General features: G+C 35.5%; 2 protein-coding genes across 4 annotated transcripts; one reads left to right on the top strand and one right to left on the bottom strand.

Annotated features, from left to right (window-relative positions):
• The first annotated feature begins 27 nt into the window (after positions 1-27).
• klhdc10 (kelch domain containing 10) lies at positions 28-11155 on the top strand. 2 transcript variants are annotated; one of them, XM_079399015.1, is made up of 10 exons: positions 49-347; positions 3302-3394; positions 5201-5422; positions 5647-5801; positions 5917-6065; positions 6202-6286; positions 8542-8608; positions 8700-8747; positions 8826-8965; positions 9103-11155. In XM_079399015.1, the coding sequence occupies exons 1-10, from the start codon at positions 263-265 to the stop codon at positions 9310-9312; spliced, it is 1254 nt and encodes a 417-aa protein (XP_079255141.1). In that variant the 5' UTR covers positions 49-262; the 3' UTR covers positions 9313-11155. The 2 variants fall into 2 exon arrangements, with proteins under 2 accessions (XP_079255142.1, XP_079255141.1); XM_079399016.1 differs by lacking the exon at positions 3302-3394 and having other exon boundaries at positions 28-347.
• On the bottom strand, positions 11092-18791 carry LOC306858455 (uncharacterized protein). 2 transcript variants are annotated; one of them, XM_079399014.1, is made up of 20 exons: positions 18666-18791; positions 17810-17878; positions 16512-16615; positions 16261-16369; positions 15810-15926; positions 15644-15705; positions 15234-15413; positions 14872-15057; positions 14692-14791; positions 14107-14248; positions 13701-13884; positions 13450-13549; positions 13251-13369; positions 13119-13156; positions 12929-13047; positions 12702-12847; positions 12325-12419; positions 12153-12231; positions 11960-12068; positions 11092-11516 (listed from the first exon to the last, which is right to left on the bottom strand). In XM_079399014.1, exons 2-20 carry the CDS (start codon positions 17823-17825, stop codon positions 11443-11445), a joined length of 2079 nt encoding a protein of 692 aa, XP_079255140.1. In that variant the 5' UTR covers positions 17826-17878; positions 18666-18791; the 3' UTR covers positions 11092-11442. The 2 variants fall into 2 exon arrangements, with proteins under 2 accessions (XP_079255140.1, XP_079255139.1); XM_079399013.1 differs by lacking the exon at positions 17810-17878 and adding an exon at positions 17615-17770 and having other exon boundaries at positions 18666-18785.
• Positions 18792-18882: the final 91 nt, after the last annotated feature.

Raw genomic sequence — 18882 nt, forward strand, 5'->3', positions numbered from 1 at the left:
TTTATTTTGAAAGGCATAAAAACGATCCAATTATATCTGATTATTTTCATAGCTTGTGTTTTTTTTTTAATGTGGCCATCTTGAAGGTTTTCACCAGCGTTTCTGCCTTCACGTTCATTGGGCCCATCTATTTCATTTTAATCGTCTCTTCCAGGGGAGAATGGGCTGAGTTATGCTCTCCGGTTCGCCTCTGTCTGTTGAAGGAAGCCCCGTCGTCTGCGAGTGCGTGTAGGTGGATGATCTCAGCGTGATTTCTGGAGCGATGTCTGCCGCAGAAGGAGCGCACAGCCCGGACAGACTCAATCAGTTTGAGCGGCTGTCTGGAAGGCCTCCGCTAAGAGCCGCAGGTCAGTGAGGACTCCGTTAACAGCTTGAATTAAGCACAAAAATAACATTATTTCCCCATAAAGACACATTTTCTATCTGTTTTTATCATAAAATAAAACAGTTATTTTATATTCCACATCTATTTCGCTGCTAGCATCTAGCGTTAGCCATGTGTCGCTAATGGCTTTGTTTTGATTACAAACTTTACAAATTCACAAGTGTTATTATGTTTATCGCATATTATATTTGGCGAAAGGCTGTGCATTGTAGTCGTCATTTATGTTAGTTTGTCTATCAAAAAGTTGCTTTAAATGCTGATAGCTTGTGGATCTAGCTTGACAAGTTCATTTGCATTTTAGTTAGAGCTGTCAAACTTATTTTTTGATGTAAAAGGAGTGATAGGAATATTTTTTTAATGCTTTTATATCTGCATTTCCTTATTTTTAATCAACTGTTTGATCAGCTTGTCAAGTGTCAATATACTACGAAAGGTGTACAAAAAATTATAATAACAGTTGATGCTTTAACTTTAAATTATGCACTTGGTTTCCAGATTTAATTTGTTTCAGCCCTAAATAAACAAACAAACCTGTTTGCAATCGTTTTGTACGTGTTCGCATAATGATCTACTGAATAAATGGGGTACATTTGTAACTAGAAGATTTATTTATATTTCTAGGTTAAATGTTGAAGCTAAATTCTGTTTGGCTAAATGATTTTTAATGCACACCAGGAGTAAAAAGAATGGATGTGGCAAGGCTTATACACATAATTACTCTTTGTTTAGTGTAATGTTTATAGTTCAGGGATGTATTTCACTTGGTAGTTTGTTTGGACTTATCTAGTGCCACAGATCAGCACATGGGTAAATACAATTTCATGAGTTAATAAAAGCCCAGCTCTGTCATAGAGTCTGGTTCTACTCATAGTCATTGTGTAAATATCCCATGTGCTTTGCTTTTTTAATCTTTCATCTGTAAGACATATCCAGCAATTGTTTCTCTAGCTGTAGTGCATTAAAACAGTGCTGCAGTGTCGCTTTAGGACATTTAATAATATTCAACCACCCATCTCATAGCCTGCAGCTCTAGCCATCTGTATCCTCCTTCCTGTTTATATATGATGAGTGATTAAAAAAATCTACAGTGAGCACATCTTATGTATTGTTCGCAGGCTTCATGGATTAGAACGAATGCAGAATGTTAAATGGTATGCAAAGGTTGTTCTAAACATGTATTTTGAGGCTGCTGGGTGTCATGCGCAATACACGCTTCTCGTCGGGAGGCAGCTGGTTTATTGTAAATGTTTCTTAAATCTTAAAAACCTCAAATCTAACCATGTGACTTGCTTGGTGCAATAGTAATACGTGCCGTCATGGCCGGAGGTTTTCATGTCTTCAGTGGACATCTTCGGGTTGTCTTTTGAGGGGCTTACTGTCTGTTCTCACACTTGGGGTGACTTTTAACTTCTTAACGCCCAGAATGCTTTAGCAACTGCATAGCAATGCTCTGTCAAACATCAATGGTGTGCAACCATCGTTTGCTTTCTGTGAAGCCAATAGAAACCATTACATATGCTTAAAGCAAACCAGTTATCAGTATGTTTTCAGTTGTTTCCAAACATTGAATTCAGATGTATCAACACAGTACATTAAACAGAGTTCCAGAGGGCATGGAAAAGCTGTAAATATCAGGCCTGTTTTTTTTTTTTGCAGGCCGGGCAAAGTCATGGATTTAATAAATTTATTTAAAAAAAAAAAATTATAGTGACCTATACATTTTTGTTAATCTCTAAATTATTTTTTGTGTATGAATTGCTTGTCTCTGTAAAATGCCTTTTAAAAATCCTTTTCCAGTAGTCACAAACGCTTAAAAAAATGAATTGGTTACATGGCATGGAAACCCTGATTATTATTATTAAATCCCTCTTTAAGTGTCGGAACATTTTATTTTTATTTTTTTTATGTTTTTGAAAGAAGTATCTTATGTTCACCAAGGCTACGTTTTTATAATCAAAAATACAATAAAAAAGTAATATTGTGAAATATTATTACAATTTAAAATGTTTTCTATTTTGTTATATTTTAAAGTGCAATTTATTCCTGTGATGGCAAAGCTGAATTTCAGCAGCCATTCCTTAAGTCTCAAGAAACATTTCTAATAATTTTGCTTAAATCGTGATACTTTTTAAAAATTATTTGGATAAAAAGAAAGTTCATTCAAAAAGAAGGTCCCATTGACTGCCATTATATGACTGACAGACTGCAACGGTTTGAGTTAAAAATCTTTTTGTGTTCTACTGAAGAAACAAAGTCACCTACATCTTGGATGCCCTGGGGGTAAACAGATAAACATTAAATGTTCATTTTTGGGTGAACCATCCCTTTAAATGCTGTGTTTTGGGTTTGAAAATGGGAAAAACGGGTTTTTTCACCTTTGTTTTCTTGTCATAACTTTCCTCCCTTCTTCAGACAGGAATATATTGTTGTGTTATGGTACAAATGTATATATTTTTTATCTATCTATCTATCTATCTATCTATCTATCTATCTATCTATCTATCTATCTATCTATCTATCTATCTATCTATCTATCTATCTATCTATCTATCTATCTATCTAATCTATCTATCTATCTATCTAATGCTGCTTTTACATGCTAGTGAACTCTTAAGTATATTGTGGTCCTCTTAAATGAGCCTCTTAATGTTTTGTGTTGGCTATTGCACATATTACTTAAACTTTGGGACATGTGCAATGAGAAGTTTTTATTGTTCCATGGGATGTGACATACCAATTCGCTTTTTTTTTTTTTTTTTTTTTTTTTTACATTAGTCTTTCTCTATTCCTAAAACACATTTGTTGACCCCTTGAGTGTTGGGCAAGGTGTTTGTCTGTTTGTGTTGTCCTTCATTTTGCCACTGTCCTTTTGTTGTTGTTATTTTGTCTGTCTGACTGCGGTAATTGTGGTAACAGGCTCTAAGAAGAGAGTTTCCTGGGTACAAGCTCGAAGACTCCTTGGCCAGCCCTGCCCCAGTCTACGGATACCTAACAGGTTTTTAAGAGAAGGTGGGTAATAGGCGAAATCCGCCTTTAACTGAACTTCAAAAAAGAAAACCCACATGGCAAATCTGGAGGCCTCCCCCATGCTGTCCCCACCCTCCCTCTCTTCAAAACTGCTTTTCCTCACTGTGGTGTAAAAAAAGACCACCGCTCTTTCTGCTTTCATTGGGGGCAAAGCTGGGGCAGGATGGCTTGGGTGTTAAAAGAAAAAACGGAAAGGTGTTTGTCTGGTTGTGAGTGAAGTGTATTGGTCCTTTTTTTTTCTTCATTGATTTGTGTCAGTATTATTTCAGTTCCCTCCCATCCTTATTAGCTCATCCCTGTGATGCTTTCACTCAGGTGCAGTGTCCGGGTTTCAAGGCAAATTCACTGGCAAAACAATTTGCATAGGTGAGGTTGCTAGCATGCTCATGCTGTGATCGAAGTGGACGTGGACTACACAGATCAATTCTTTTCAGAGATTCAAAAGCTGAATCAACCAAGTTGGGTGTCAGCTTATCAAAGTTTTTTACACTGGGACAAAAAAAAAGATGTATGCAAATGTTACAATACCTTTTGCCCTTTTGGTTAATTATAATATTTTATTCTTTATAATATATTTATTACAATATATTATAATATGTTAAATCGTTATATAAATGTTTTAATTTTAATAATAGTAACAGTATATTTATGTATTTATATTTTTATATGTATACATTTATTATGACAAATTGATTGTAATAAATAAATATATAAAATATTGTTTATTACACAAACCATAGTAAACAAAATAATGTGGTGTGTATATTTGTATACATTTATTATGACATTATATTGATTATAGTAATAATAAATATAAATAAATGTATAAAATAGTGTTTATTGTTTATTATAATACCATAGTAATCAATATATTATTTTACACATTCTTTTATATAAAATTATGTAAATATATTGTTAACTATTATGATGTTAATAAATAAAATAAAAGCATATATTTAGAAACAGATGTTTGTGTATCTGTGTATTGCGTTTTGGGGACAGTGGCCATAGCTTCTTTGACAAACGTTTACTTAACTAGGGCTTGCCAAAAAATCAGGGTTTATGAGGATTTTAAATAGTCGCTGTTAATTAATTTGGGGTTACTGTTGTGTCACTTACCTACATGTATGCTATTCTTTTGTGTATTTATTTATACTGAACAAATATGTGATATACAAGAGCACATTCTGAAGCTTTGCCTAAGAGACGGAAGTTCATCTAAGGCTAATCCTGTATCCTGTTGTAAAATTCTGCTGCATTTAAATATGAATAGTAAATCTGGTTGGAGATTATGAAGTTTACTCCGTTTTAATTTACAGCCTCAAGTATTCATTTCAAGTAGGATGGATGTGGTTGGATTTGCTCACTTTATTCATATTGCTGATCTAATTAAAAATTAGTATGTTCATCTAATTTATATCTGAAATGCAGGTGCATTTTTGTTTTCCAACTGCTTACCTTTAAATTTAGTATACTCATTATGGGTAATGTGTCGTAACTAACACAGTTTTCGTTTCACAGGTGACTTTGTGAACTCAAATGTCTTTAATCTCCCATTATCTTTCCAGAACTGTCCTGCTGATGTTATATTGTGCTTACTCAGAATAATACCAGTTCAAATCCAGCAGCAAACATTGGATTCCATTTTTTTTCCCTCTACATCTTAAATCTTTCCTTCCAACTTTGAAGACAGAAACTCAGTGAGGACCTCTCCTCTTCGCCACTAACTGAGCTGTGTAGCTATTTATCTTTGTCTCGTCATCAATAGGCTGCTGTCTGTCTCTGTAGGTCACAGAGCCCCTCCAGCCCGGAGCGGCCATCGCTGTGTGGCTGACAACACCAACCTCTATGTGTTTGGAGGATACAACCCCGACTATGACGAATCAGGTGGCTCAGAGAACGAAGACTACCCACTGTTCAGGGAGCTGTGGAGGTTCCACTTCGCCACAGGGACATGGCAACAGATCCGCACTGAGGGTTTTATGCCTACTGAACTGGCTTCAATGTCAGGTAACATGATTTTTAGTTTTTATTGATATATAATCACTTTTTTGTTTTAGTATAAATTATAGTTTACATTTTAGTATATTTGTTTTGTATATTATATAAAATATTTTTTGTTTTTAGTTTTGTTTTGTTTTGAGGATGTACAGAAAGGCCACACATCTTTACCGGTAAGTCAGGTATTTTAAACCTCTTACCTCACTTGACCATGTTCTGTGTACATCAAACAGCTGTTTTGCACGGAAACAACCTGCTTGTGTTTGGCGGGACCGGAATCCCGTTTGGGGAAAACAATGGAAATGATGTTCACGTCTGCAATGTTAAATACAAACGTTGGTCCCTCCTCAACTGCAGGGGCAAGAAACCCAATCGAATATATGGACAGGTACAAAAGCCTTTAAAAAAAAAATCATATGATGTAACCTATAAATGAAAACAAGTTACTAGTAAGCATACTAACTCGCATTGATTATTTGAGTGATCCCTGATTGGTTTTGCAGGCGATGGCCATAATCAATGGCTTCCTCTATGTATTTGGAGGTACGACAGGCTACATCTACAGCACCGATCTCCACAGGCTCGATCTGACGACACGTGAGTGGATTCATCTGAAACCCAACAACCCTCCAGACGATCTGCCTGAAGAGCGGTAAGTGACTTTTGACTTTTAATTGTATTTTAAACCGAGCTAGGGTCACTAAACACATTTATGTACGCTGTCTGATGCTAAAATGTCAGTCTATGAGGAGATATGCTAAAAGTCCTTCTAAATTTGTTTCGTATAGATATAGGCATGAGATAGCCCATGATGGGCAGAGGATATATATTCTAGGAGGGGGAACTTCCTGGACTTCCTACCCATTAGACAAGGTACAAATTTTTCCATGAATCACCATTTTAGTCAGTGTTACATGACTTCAGGGCTCACAAAATCTCTAGCCCGACGTCCCGGGACTATTGTGTTTTCCAGTCGGGCTACCAAGCTGTATCACTGCCCTGCCCGACGGGCTACCTTAAATACAGGGCTCCCACACAATGTTCCCTCTAAGCTGAGCGTGCGTGGGACCGCGCTGTTCTTCCACCGCGGACGCGCAGAAGAAATAATGTGCCTCGCGCACACAAAAATGAGTTGGGAAGCCTTGATTGAATGCCGCCAGAAAAAAGGGAAAGAATAGCAATGCTCGGGCAAACCGCTGTAGAGCCGATGTCACGACAGAGTTAGAGCCGGTGAATGCGGTTTACAGGTTCCATAGAAAGAGAACGATGCACCAAATGAGTCTCTGTAGAAACTCAATGCTTCAATGGTTACGGTGCGCTCAACATGAGAGACAACACAATGACATGTGAAATAAAACTTCCTCATGCATTTAAGAAGAGTGGCTTGATTAAGTGCTGGAAATAGCGAAGGATGGGCAAAGAACGGTAACAAAGCTCTGAGACATGTACAGTCACACACACGAGTATTGTACAAACTGTACTTCATAATGATGTTTAGACAGCTATAGAAGAATTCATATAGTTCACGTTTTTTTATATTTAACTTACAGATCTCTATTCTATTCTATCAGTTTAAATAGTTTGTTTTGATAATATAGTATGTTAGGGCTATATTATAAACCTGATAAATAACTGACCTTGTTTTTGAGTCTTTGACTTTGAGTCTCTTGCTCATCAAGGATGTATTCATTTCAAAAATACAGAAAAAACATTGATATAGTGAAATATTATTGCAATTTCTAATATTGGTTTCCTATTTTAATACCTATACTTTAAAATAGCATTTATTCCTGAGATCAAAGCTGATTTTTCAGCATCATTACTCCAGTCTTCAGTGTCTTTTTTTGGAACCTGTTACTTTTTTCTTTGATTTAATAAAAAGTTTAAAAGAACAGCATTTATTCAAAATAGAAATATTTTCTAACAATAGAAGTATTTACTATCAATTCTGTCCATTTAACACATCCTTGCTGAATAAAGTTTATTGAACTTTCTTTAAACTTTTTTTAAAGTATCTTTAAAAAAGAAAGAAAAAACTTTTGAATAGTTTATATTGTATTGTAACACAAAATCTCTATTTTGACTAAACATTGTTCTTTTTAACTTTTTTTTATTTTTTTAAAAATATCATGGGTCCCAAAAAATACAGTATAATAAAAAAATAAAAAAGCAGTACAACTGTTTCCAACATTGATTAAAAATCAGCATATTAGAATGATTTCTAAAGGATCATATGACTCTGAAAATACTGCTTTGCTTCAGGAATTAATTACATTTTAAAGTATATTAAAATAGAAAACATTTATTTGAAATTGCAATAATATTTCACAATATTATTTTGTGAAATAATATTCAGTATTTTATATCAAATAGATACAGCCTTGATGAGCATAAGAAACTTCTTTAAAAAACTTTATTGATCCAAACTTTTGAACTGCAGTGTATTGTACAGTAAAAATGTTTTCTCAGGTAACCTAAAATGTACATTTAGTTACGTCAAGAGTCAAATCAAATATAAATAGCACATTAAAGTTAAAAGTTACACACTTTTTTGTGTGCATGCTGTACAGGTCTGGTATAAAGAATGATTTTGCTCAGGTGCCTGAAATGTCCGCCCAATAGAGAAAAGTTTTGCTCAACAAGAAAAAAGATTTGAGGGAACATTGCTCCCACGGGTCCTTAAATTTGATACAACTAAACTGAAGAGTTTTTAAGGCCTTAAGACAGTTTTAAATTCACTAAATAGTATAAGAAATAATTTTTCAAATTGCCTTAAATTGAGAATTTTTCAGATACCTTGTAAATAGTAAAATAAAACTCTTTCCTTTATTTGTGTATTGAAAATGTTTTTGATTGACATTTATGGTCTTTATTTTATTTGGGCTAGTTAAATTAATTTTCGGGCTACCAAAATCTGAAGAGTACCTGCCCGAAGGGCTGCCAGGGATTTAGAAATTTTGCGAGCCCTGGACTTCGTTTGTTTACTGGAACTAATGGGCCTTGCTCATGAAACATCTCAATTGTCTCATGTATTCAGGTTAGGCAATTTACATATTAAGTGGATTAATTAATGATTTTTTTCAGAAGTTTTAATTATAAATGACAATTGTCCAAAATGTTTGTATTAGATACACTCGTATAACCTTGAAACAAATTCCTGGGAGGAAATCACAACTAAGCCCCATGAAAGAATAGGTTAGTAATGCAATTCTCATAAGAAATTCAAAAGAAAGCACGATGTGAGTGTTTGTATTACATGCTTCTTCTGTGCTTTTTTTTTTTCCAGGATACCCAGCCCCTCGGAGATGTCATAGTTGTGTGCAAATTAAAAATGGTAAGAAGTTAATGTAAACATTGAATTTAAGACACTTTGTAGAGCTCAGTGTGTGATCACTGTTGTTCTTTGTGGCAGATGTATTTATATGTGGAGGTTACAATGGTGAAGTAATACTGGACGACCTGTGGAAAATCAACCTGCAGACGTTTCAGTGGAATAAACTACCTGCAGTGATGCCTGAACCTGCATACTTCCACTGTGCTGCTGTTACCCCGGTCAGTTCAGTTTTTTTGGTCATCTTCGTACATTTACATTTATTCTGCTGTTAATGCCGTTAACAATTTTCAAAGAGTTTCTTTTACACGGGTAAGAGTCTAATATCGTTCTAAACGGGGGTTTTTTTGGCTTTCAGGCTGGCTGCATGTACATCCACGGCGGCGTGGTGAACATCCATGAGAATAAGCGGACTGGTTCCTTGTTTAAGATCTGGCTGGTAGTGCCCAGTCTACTGGAGCTGTGCTGGGAGCGTCTGCTCAAAGCCTTCCCACACCTGGCCCAACTTACCCCGATACAGCTGCTAAACTTGGGCCTCACCCAAGAACTCATTGAACGCTTGAAATAAAGAGGCGAGGGAGTTGTGAGCGTGATAGACAGATCGTGTATGTATTATGTGTGTACCTTTTTATTTAAAATAGGTTTTTTTTTTTCGTTTTTTTAAGCTGATCATGGGCAGGACGGCACTTGAAGCCAGCTTGAGGACGAGAAGAACAGGATCAATTAAGGAACCCCATCCTAACACAGCCCGCCTTAAAACCAAAAACTGTAGGATGCCTTTTTTTTGTTTTTGCGTATGCACCTTTTAATGATTTGAAAATCAATACAAAACATAAATATCCATTAGAAGGCCCTTTTCTCAAACACTACAGGTCAGTGACCTGAATGAAAGCTGTTGCTTTCTTTTCTTTCTTGAGATTGTAATATTGTTATTTATTGGCCTTCAGTAGTGATATGGGGGACATGTCGAGTTGTTTTTACTGATGTATCTTAATTCTGTTTCCTCTCCTGTCAAAGATTTTTTTATGAATCACCAAACCTCGGCATTAATATTCAAAAAGCAGTGATGTAATCAGGGTTCAATTAGCAATTAACTGTTTGGATGTCTAAACAGACTTATGCAGAATTATTGATGCCTGGGATTGTGATTTAAGGTTTTACTTCAATGAAAATGGTGCAAAACAGTGTTGAAAAGTTGAATGTTTTAACAATATGGGTTTTCACTGAGATTGTTGATTTTTAGGTTGAATGCTGTTGCTCATATCTGCAGTTTCATCTGCACTTAAGGCACAAACACCAGACCAAGTAATGTTTCAACAAAGCTGTACAGTTATAGCAGAGCTGTTCCCATGCTTCACCCAGTTTTGTAAACCAATCATTACATCACTGTGAACAAGGTGCTCCTTAATTTACTTTTAATGCGTTTACTGAAATAAAATGTTTTTCCTTAAACGAATCATCCCTCATCCAAATGTTTAAACTGACACATTTAATTGATCTAGTGCCTTTACTGAGCCAGATGTGATAATGTGCTAAATTAAACAAAGCCTTGCTAAAAGCACTTTATTATTGAACTCAAATTCTATTCTAGAAAAGCTGACCGGAATATCTAATCCAACAAAGATGCGCACTTACCACTTTCATCAAGCTTTCTAGTACTTGATGCATTTACCGAAAATAAAACGACTTAAATTTAAAACTATTTGGTCAGCACAATGCTAATGATATGTTGGGCATTGTGTATATCTGTACAGAAAAACGGATAACCTTCCTGTCATTTAGCAATAATGTAGCGGAGCATGTTTTACTATGCTGACCCCCCCCCAAAAAAATAAATCTCTGGTCGAAATGCCAAATACAGCATCTTGAATTCAGAGTTAATGCGTTTTGCCTTGTTGGGTTATTTGACCTGTTACAGTTCACGGCCATTTATTTAACTACACTCATTAGGCACCAGCAATTGATGTAGTTGAGTAAAATGTTAAAAGATTCATAATTGCTATTATTACACACCCTTTTATTCATGTTGTCGAAATGGCTTCTTTCTGGCATTAGGCCACATACATGCCCATAATATGTGCCTACCCACCCACCACCTGACAATTTCTTTCTGCATGACTGGATTCTTGTTTGCATGGGTCAGGATTTAAGGGTGCTTTGTCATATGGGCGACGTGCAGATCGTGACAACTCCACATTTATTTCCAGAAATGATTTCAGCGGCAATTTTCACTCAGTCTGCATGGAGTGATGGGAGTCCCTACATTCGTGTTTTTTGGGGTTTTTTTGGGTCTCGCTGGACTTCGATTCCTCAGTTGTGCAGCAAATGTTCAAGGTACTCACCGGTTATGTGTAACTTGTTCCAGTTTTGTGTTTTATTGTTGAAAAATGAATAAACTTGTTCAAACTGGTGGTTGCATTTGATCTCTGCTATACATAAGTAAAAAAAAAATAATTCAAGAAAGGAAAACAACATTTAATTTTGATATACTACATCTAATTCTTTTTTTTTGTGAATGTAAAATTTGTATGCATTCAAGTAAACAGTGAAATTGCTCCCATTTTCTATCTGGCTCACAAGTAAGAGCTTGCATACTTAACATGCTGGAAAATATTCAAAATTTTACAGTATATATGGAAGACAAGAATACACAGAAACATTTCAACAATAAAAGATAACAGGGGAAAAGTCACTTTTCTCAACATCCAAGAGGAGCAGGTGCAAAAAAATATAAAGCCAGAAGAATAAGGTACACGACCACCAGAGCCGTTCCTGTTAAAAAAAACAAAAAACACGTAAGAGTTATTTAACACTATTATGTAACAATGCAGCCTGAACTAATTGTACTAACCTAACTGAACTGTATTACATTTAATGATGCTATTAACTATCTTAAGTACAAGAGAAATTCACAGTAAACATACATTAGTTCATACACTATACCTTAGATTAATATTATTTTAATAGCTCCCCAAAAATGATAATTAGGTTATCAAACCTGCATGACTTGCTTTCTTCAGTGGAATACAAATAAGTTATTTATAGAAGAATGTCCGAGCTTTTCTTTTCATAAAATGAAAGTAAATGTGATCATGGCTGTCAGACAGGATTTTTAAGGCTGTTCCTCACATAAAGCTACGATGGTGCGTAAATGATAGAATTTTAATTTTGTACAAACCATTCATTTAATCAATAACACTACTAATAACACTTACCCTGGAAGTAGTCCGACTTTCCATCCATAAATATGTAGTTGACCAGAATAACGCTAAAGATGCTTGCCCAGAGGTGTAAATCACTGAATATGAGAACGAATCCAACATCCTTGGGAGAAACGGAAAGAACTTGTATCATACTGCAGAACCGAGTAACAGAAACAACTCTATTTTTTGTTTGAGTGTGGCTTACATAAAAAGCATTGAACAAGATCAGTAGCGGTATCTGCAACATGCACACCTGAACTGCAATACAGCTCCCCACTTCCAGGCTACATGATAACAAATACCCATATTAAAGCCACATCCAGACAACAGCGAATATAGTGAAACGCACATCTATTTTAACACCAAATTATTTTAACCTGAGGCTGATGTTGTTCTGAAGAGCAAACTGGATCCCATTGACTATCTCAGGAAGCTCGGGAACCATGGCCAATATGGTAACTCCAATAAAATACTGCAATATTTATAATATGTGAATATTCAAGATTAAATACAGAGCAGGAACAGAGACCGTGCATAGGAGATATTTAATTGCATTACATTTGTGAAATATAAAAATAGGAAAAATGTATTAATTTGATAAAATAAATTACTTTTATAAATTATTTTAAAGTAATAGTATAACACCAAAATAACATGAAAATCAAAATTAATTCCATATGTAAAATAAATGAAGGAAAATTTAAATTTATTATTTAAAAATAATAATAAAATCAAAAAATTAAATTAAATGTACCTGTGAGACACTGGAGTTGGAGATGATAGGTTTGATGTGCTCAGTGCTGAGATCAGCGCAAGCTGCCATCAATACTGTAGCCAAAATGAGCACCACTAGAGCTCTCGCTCTAGACCAGTGAACCACTGCACTATGGTCACTAACAACTAACACAAACAGAACAATTAAGACATTAAATAAAAGCATCCAGATTGGCATAATCCAAATGCAAAACCACAAATACGCACCATGAGAGTGGGCATCACTGACGTGGATATCATAAATATGCGAATGAGTCTTAAGGGTGAAGATCAGACCAATGAGATATGCAGTGGGCAACAGGACAGAGATTGTGTACACTAAAGGCCTGAAAACAAAAACATAATTTAGACATTTAAAAGTCTTTAGGCTGTAAAACAAATGTGTTTAGAGACTCACTCGATATGACTCAAAAACAGGGGTCGGTTGTTTTCACTCTGTATGAAAATATCAAGGTCATATTTAACTACTGGCCTTTGCATTATTAAAATATGTTTAAATGGTTTGAAATTTATTAAGTAAACAATGTACCAGGTCATAGTGGCAATTATTACACAAGAAGGGCTTCGTGGTGTTACCAGACGAGTTGTCACAGCCCTCACATATAAAGTTTCCATAAGCCTTTGAAAACAGTGTGGGGGCGAAAACACCTGTGGTCAGACAAGAGGTGAAAGGTCAAAAATAATTCATTCTACTTAATAAATACAGTGAATTTTTAGCTCTCTCTCACCTCCTATTGATATAAAGAGCAGGGCTGAGCTGACTCCTGCCGACCTGCTGTTGAACCGCTGCTCTCTGTGTTTGCAGCCGCCGATGATCATACAGATGCCCTAAAACACACTCACACAGAATGCAGCTGTTAGGGGAAATGTTATAATGTACAAAACATGTACTGTATGAGTGGTGGTTTTTAGAGAGTGTGAGGAAGCAGCACCACAGAAACACACGCATGAACACACACACACACACACTCGCTCTCACAGGTATGAAGAGGATGCAGCCCAGCAGCGTGCCGGTCAGAGCAGATTTGACAATCTCTGCGTAGCACTTGCTTCCTGCGCGTTGACCCTGCAGCAAAGCTGTGATGTAGAAGGCCATCTCTGTAATCGAGCCGAACGTGGCATTTACTACCGCTCCCACTGCAAAGTTACTCTGTGCGGAAATACTACAGGGAAAACAAAAGGTATTCAGACAGAATTTGCATGTAAAATTAATCTTTATTTTTAACAAATTATTTGAAATAATAATTAGTAAAAAGAAGGAAAGTAATATAATATAAATTATAAAAATATTAACCATAATATAAAAAATATTAACCTAAAACAGGTACAAATAAATAAACAAACAAACATCATTTTAACAATCAAGTTAGGATTTTTAATGTTACCTTGCTATCCCCATCCCAATGTAGTAAGACAATGGGATAATAGAGCTCACTGCTGTGGCAAACTTTGCCTCTGAGCTCACATAATAATTATCTTTGTCCATATACCCGATCACCAGAGTGATAATAACCAGAGGCAACAGATCTGAATAAAGTTTTTTAAAGATCTTACCATGACAATAAATGGTGCATATCATTTATACCATAAAGCTGTGTTAGTGTTATTTAGTTATTTATACACCAAAAAAAAAAAGAAAAGTGTAGAAACATTTTCACTCAGAAATGTCTGGTAAATTTCAAAAACAAGTACAAAGAAATTGCAATTAAAAAATTTAATAAATTCAAAATATCTGAGGGAAAAAAAAAATATCAATTTTGTTTTATTTACAACTTTTGTGTGTACTACTTAAGGAGTACATATTTATTTCTTTTTTACATATCTTATTATATTTTCATGATTATTTTCACCTCAGTTTTATCATTATTTTCTCCCACCCTGTATATTTCACAAAAATTAAATAAATCATAAATAAAAAAGATACCATTTTATGTGAGAGAGTTTTATAAACACCCATAAACAAAGGATACTGACAGCAAACACATTGATCCCATCCACAGTAAATTTGTAGTAGTACCAGTTAAAGGCATGGTAACAGCACAGCAGAACTCTGGTCTCACAACCTTGTGGCTAAAGACAAGAAAACATGGCAACCATTAGTATACATAAAAAAGGTGATCCACTAATGTAAACAGCAGAATAATGCTTACTTTTTTCACAGTCCGAATTATGACCTCCTCTGGTGGCATAAGCAGGATGATGCTCAAGGTCCTGACGTTCATCTTTGACACCGGGATGGTGAAAACCAGCATCCAGGACAGGAAGATAGCCAGGAAATGAACCACAGCCAGCAGGGGGTATCCCAACACCAGCCAAACATACGTACTCAGCCGACACTAGAAAGAAAACATTAAGATATCCATTTATGAATTACCCCTTATTGGTCTCCAAACCAGCAACCTTCTGGTTAACAATCCTCAACTTTACCAACCATGCGCTAAACCCCAAGAATGATTTACAGTATAATGATGGACTATCAGCTAAATAAACTGCTCAAAACTGACAGTCTCACCCAGTAACGAGTATGTTTTGGAGGCGGTGTAGTCAAAGGGATTTCTGTGGTGACGGCAGGACCGGAGCGCAGCAGAGCCGTAGACTCTTTCACCTCCGAAGTCTCCTTGATCTCATCCACCTCCGGAATGGCCTCACAATGTGGGAATTTAATACAACATTTCCTCACCAGGCTGCTGCTCTGAAGGAAGAATTTAAAAATGCACAGTCAGATGAGAGAATTCACATTCGAATTTGAAATCAGTGATAGTTTGGAATGAATGTCATGTGCCATGCTGCAGGCATAAGAGAAGCTTATTTAACAAGGCTTTGCAAATCAAATCAACAGTGTGACAGAATTTTAAAAAAATACAGTAAATGAATAGGCTATCTGTATGTGTTTGAGGAAAGCTCTGCAGATTTTTCACTTACTTTCTGTAATGCCTTTCCAAACGGCCATAAGAAATAAAGTGACAGCTGCAAACAGAGTTTTCCTATCATAAAATATGAAAGAACAGATTCAAATAAGAATAAAGTGTCAAAATTCAACGGGAATGGACTATTAACAAAAATAATTCACAAAAGATTCCTAACATACCATATGGGATACCAGCAATGGTGCAAAACATCAGCAGACTAACCAAGAAGTAAAATAAGAAGATCCACCAGCCAAAGAGCAATACATACATCACATTCCCAGGAGTGACAAGTGATCCTAGGAGTAAAAACATTACAGTTAACAAACACACACACTATAATTTAAACATTCAAACCACACTTAAAAATTAAGGAATGCCACTGCATAGACTGCAAGATATAAAAATCACATGGCATCTGCAAACAAATGACGCTAGACTTTTCTCAGACAGTTCATTCTGGTCACAAACTGGTGACATTTTTGTGAATTGTTCTTTCTTGAAAGGCATGCTTGCACTTTAAAAAAATTTCACTTTGTTTAACAATTTGTACTCTACAGCAATGATATCGATACATTTTAAGGGTGGTTTGCATGTCTAGTAATTTTGGGGATTTATCTAAAAAATTCTAACCTGAATGATGTTTGATATAGTTGAGGTCAGAATAAAGCTCCTTAACTACATCAGATCGGTCTTCAATGGGTCGTTCGGTTACATGACTCTTCCATTTCCTGAAACCAAACTGGCATACAGACATAAATCATTTGAAACATTTCTTCCAGTTATTCCAAGGATTTGCACCCTTGTTGTTTTCTTTTTCTCCCTCTGGAAAAATCTCTGACTGTTAAAACAGGAATATTTAATAATCGCTCATATTTACACACCTTGTAGTTGTTGGCAAGTTTATGTGCCTCCACCTCGTTTTCTGCTCGGATGGTGGTTCTGATGCTCGCTTCCTGCCAGACATCATCTGTGCACCGTGAATGCCCTGAAGAAAACAAGAAACTAAATTAATCTTTTTTTTTGGAGAAAAGTCTGCAATAATTCTTTGGAATAAAATGGGCGATTGCTTGTTCTGTCAAGGGCCAATTTCATAGCTAGTATTTCTTGCATATAATTTGCACAATTAAATCACATTTTCACACATTTTGCAGAGTATTGCAGCAGGATTAGAAAAGATGCATAATAAAAAATATTCATCTCAAGCATATTTTGCTAAATTTTGGAGGGACATTATTAGTAAAAATGTAAAAAATACTAATTAAAAAATACATTTTATATTTCTATACAGTAAATATAGAAAGGGTTTGAAGCTTATCTGACTTGCTTTATATTATGAACACTTTAAAAATGCAGTAATTTCCCAAATAGGCTCCTAACCCTTTTCAGTGTTATTTTAATATCATTTAGATACTATTAGTTATTAATATTGATAATTTTTAATAATTTCAAACTGATTCAAATTATAATTATATATATATATATATATATATATATATATATATATATATATATATACACACGTACATGACCCTGGACCACAAAACCAGTCTTAAGTCGCTGTAGTATATTTGTAGCAATAACCAAAAATACATTGCATGGGTCAAAATTATCGATTTTTCTTTTATGCCAAAAATCATTAGGACATTAAGTAAAGATCATGTTCAATGAAGATATCTTGTAAACTTCCTACTGCAAATATATCAAAACTTAATTTTTGATTAGTAATTTGCATTGCTAAGAACGTCATTTGGACAACTTTAAAGGCGCTTTTCTCAATATTTGGCCAAATATTGTCCTATCCTAACCAGGAATCAATGGAAAGCTTATTTATTCAGCTTTCAGATGATGTATAAATCTCAATTTCGGAAAATTGACCCTTATGGCTGATTTTGTGGTCCATGGTCACATATACATATATACACATACATATAAATGCATATATGGTTTTATTTTATTTTTAGACAGACTATAGGAAGACACTAACTGTGGGCAGAGAGGCATTTTGGGGTGTAGTGTCCGATGCACTGGGAGGTGCAAGGGGAAGGAGTATCTGGGATCTCAAGATACGCTCCAGCTACACACAGTCTATCACACTGGGAGCTACAGCGGCGGCCTTTGGGGTCATGGTCCCAGAGGGGCTCTAATGGTCAAAAAGAGAAAGAAATCAGAAATGTCTCACGGTTTCTCACGGTCATCTGATGACTTGGTTGAGTCCCCAACCAGTCAGTCTGGAACTAACGAAAGACTCCTGATGGTCACATGAACATCAGTTTCCCACAGAACATCAATGAATCAACTGTGTCTAATTGCATTGCTAACTGATATCATGGCATGAGATCATCAAAAAAATTTAAAAAATCAAAGCAATAAAAATAACAAAACAGCAAACAATGTTTACTGCCATAATTCAAAATAAGAAGCCAAATGTTCCTATGAGCATGAATAAATTGTTATATGTTAAACTTTAATATATATTTTAGAAGTCAAAGATCACAATGCTAAATGATTCCCGCAAAAAAGGCACATTCTCTGTAAAAGACTTAAAAAACAAACAAATAAAAAAGCAATTAAAATCTTATGATCTTTTTTGTTAGACCTAAGCAATGGATTGCTATGTATGGAAATGGCCTTTAAATATGACAAATAAAAAACAAACAAATACTTAGATATTTAACTTTTCTTTTTTTTTTTGCACATCACTTATGTTGTTAACTTTGTATTTGCAGTAGAAAAAAACATTAGTCAGTGGCATTGGTAGAACAAGTGAAATCAGTCTGTCCTTACAGGTGTGACAAATTCCCAAAATCCCACTACAAATCTGAGTCCTTTCTTATTTGCCAACATTCACTAAAACGACTAAGTGATGTGAAAGTTTTCATTTAATTTAAAATCTCAAAAAAGTGACTACTTTCTAAAGATTAGGAGAATCACTGGAACCAAAACAAACAAAGCAGACAAGCAAAAAAACTAGGTTAAAACCGCTTTAATCAATGCATAATGAGAGTAAAGTCTCTCTGAGCTTCTGTAATACTCGCCTGAGCTCTCAGTGGACCGTCGCCTCCGACTCTCCACATCAATGGACATCGCGTGTTTGGTGTGCGCCATCCTGCTACACTCTCGCGCCTCCACCATCCACTCTTCTGTAGCCACGGCCTGTGCGCGCCACCGACGCCTGCTGTGCGCGCTTCTTAGCACTCCCTTCTTTCCCTTGGATTTATTTTTATAATGTCAATAAGATTCCAGCTGGACCTA

This window comes from Barbus barbus, assembly GCF_936440315.1.
Source record: "Barbus barbus genome assembly, chromosome: 39".
In the NCBI taxonomy this organism is placed as follows: domain Eukaryota; kingdom Metazoa; phylum Chordata; class Actinopteri; order Cypriniformes; family Cyprinidae; genus Barbus; species Barbus barbus.

Excerpts from the sequence above, each read along its gene's own strand:
- klhdc10 (XM_079399015.1), top strand. The coding sequence starts at position 263 with ATGTCTGCCGCAGAAGGAGCGCACAGCCCGGACAGACTCAATCAGTTT. Across the intron at positions 6,066-6,201 it reads GACGATCTGCCTGAAGAGCG|ATATAGGCATGAGATAGCCC; the intron begins GTAAGTGACTTT and ends TGTTTCGTATAG. Across the intron at positions 8,748-8,825 it reads TTGTGTGCAAATTAAAAATG|ATGTATTTATATGTGGAGGT; the intron begins GTAAGAAGTTAA and ends TCTTTGTGGCAG.
- LOC306858455 (XM_079399013.1), bottom strand. The coding sequence starts at position 18,762 with ATGGTGGAGGCGCGAGAGTGTAGCAGGATGGCGCACACCAAACACGCG. Across the intron at positions 15,706-15,809 it reads CATTGCTGGTATCCCATATG|GAAAACTCTGTTTGCAGCTG; the intron begins GTATGTTAGGAA and ends ATTTTATGATAG. Across the intron at positions 14,792-14,871 it reads TAATTCGGACTGTGAAAAAA|CCACAAGGTTGTGAGACCAG; the intron begins GTAAGCATTATT and ends TCTTGTCTTTAG.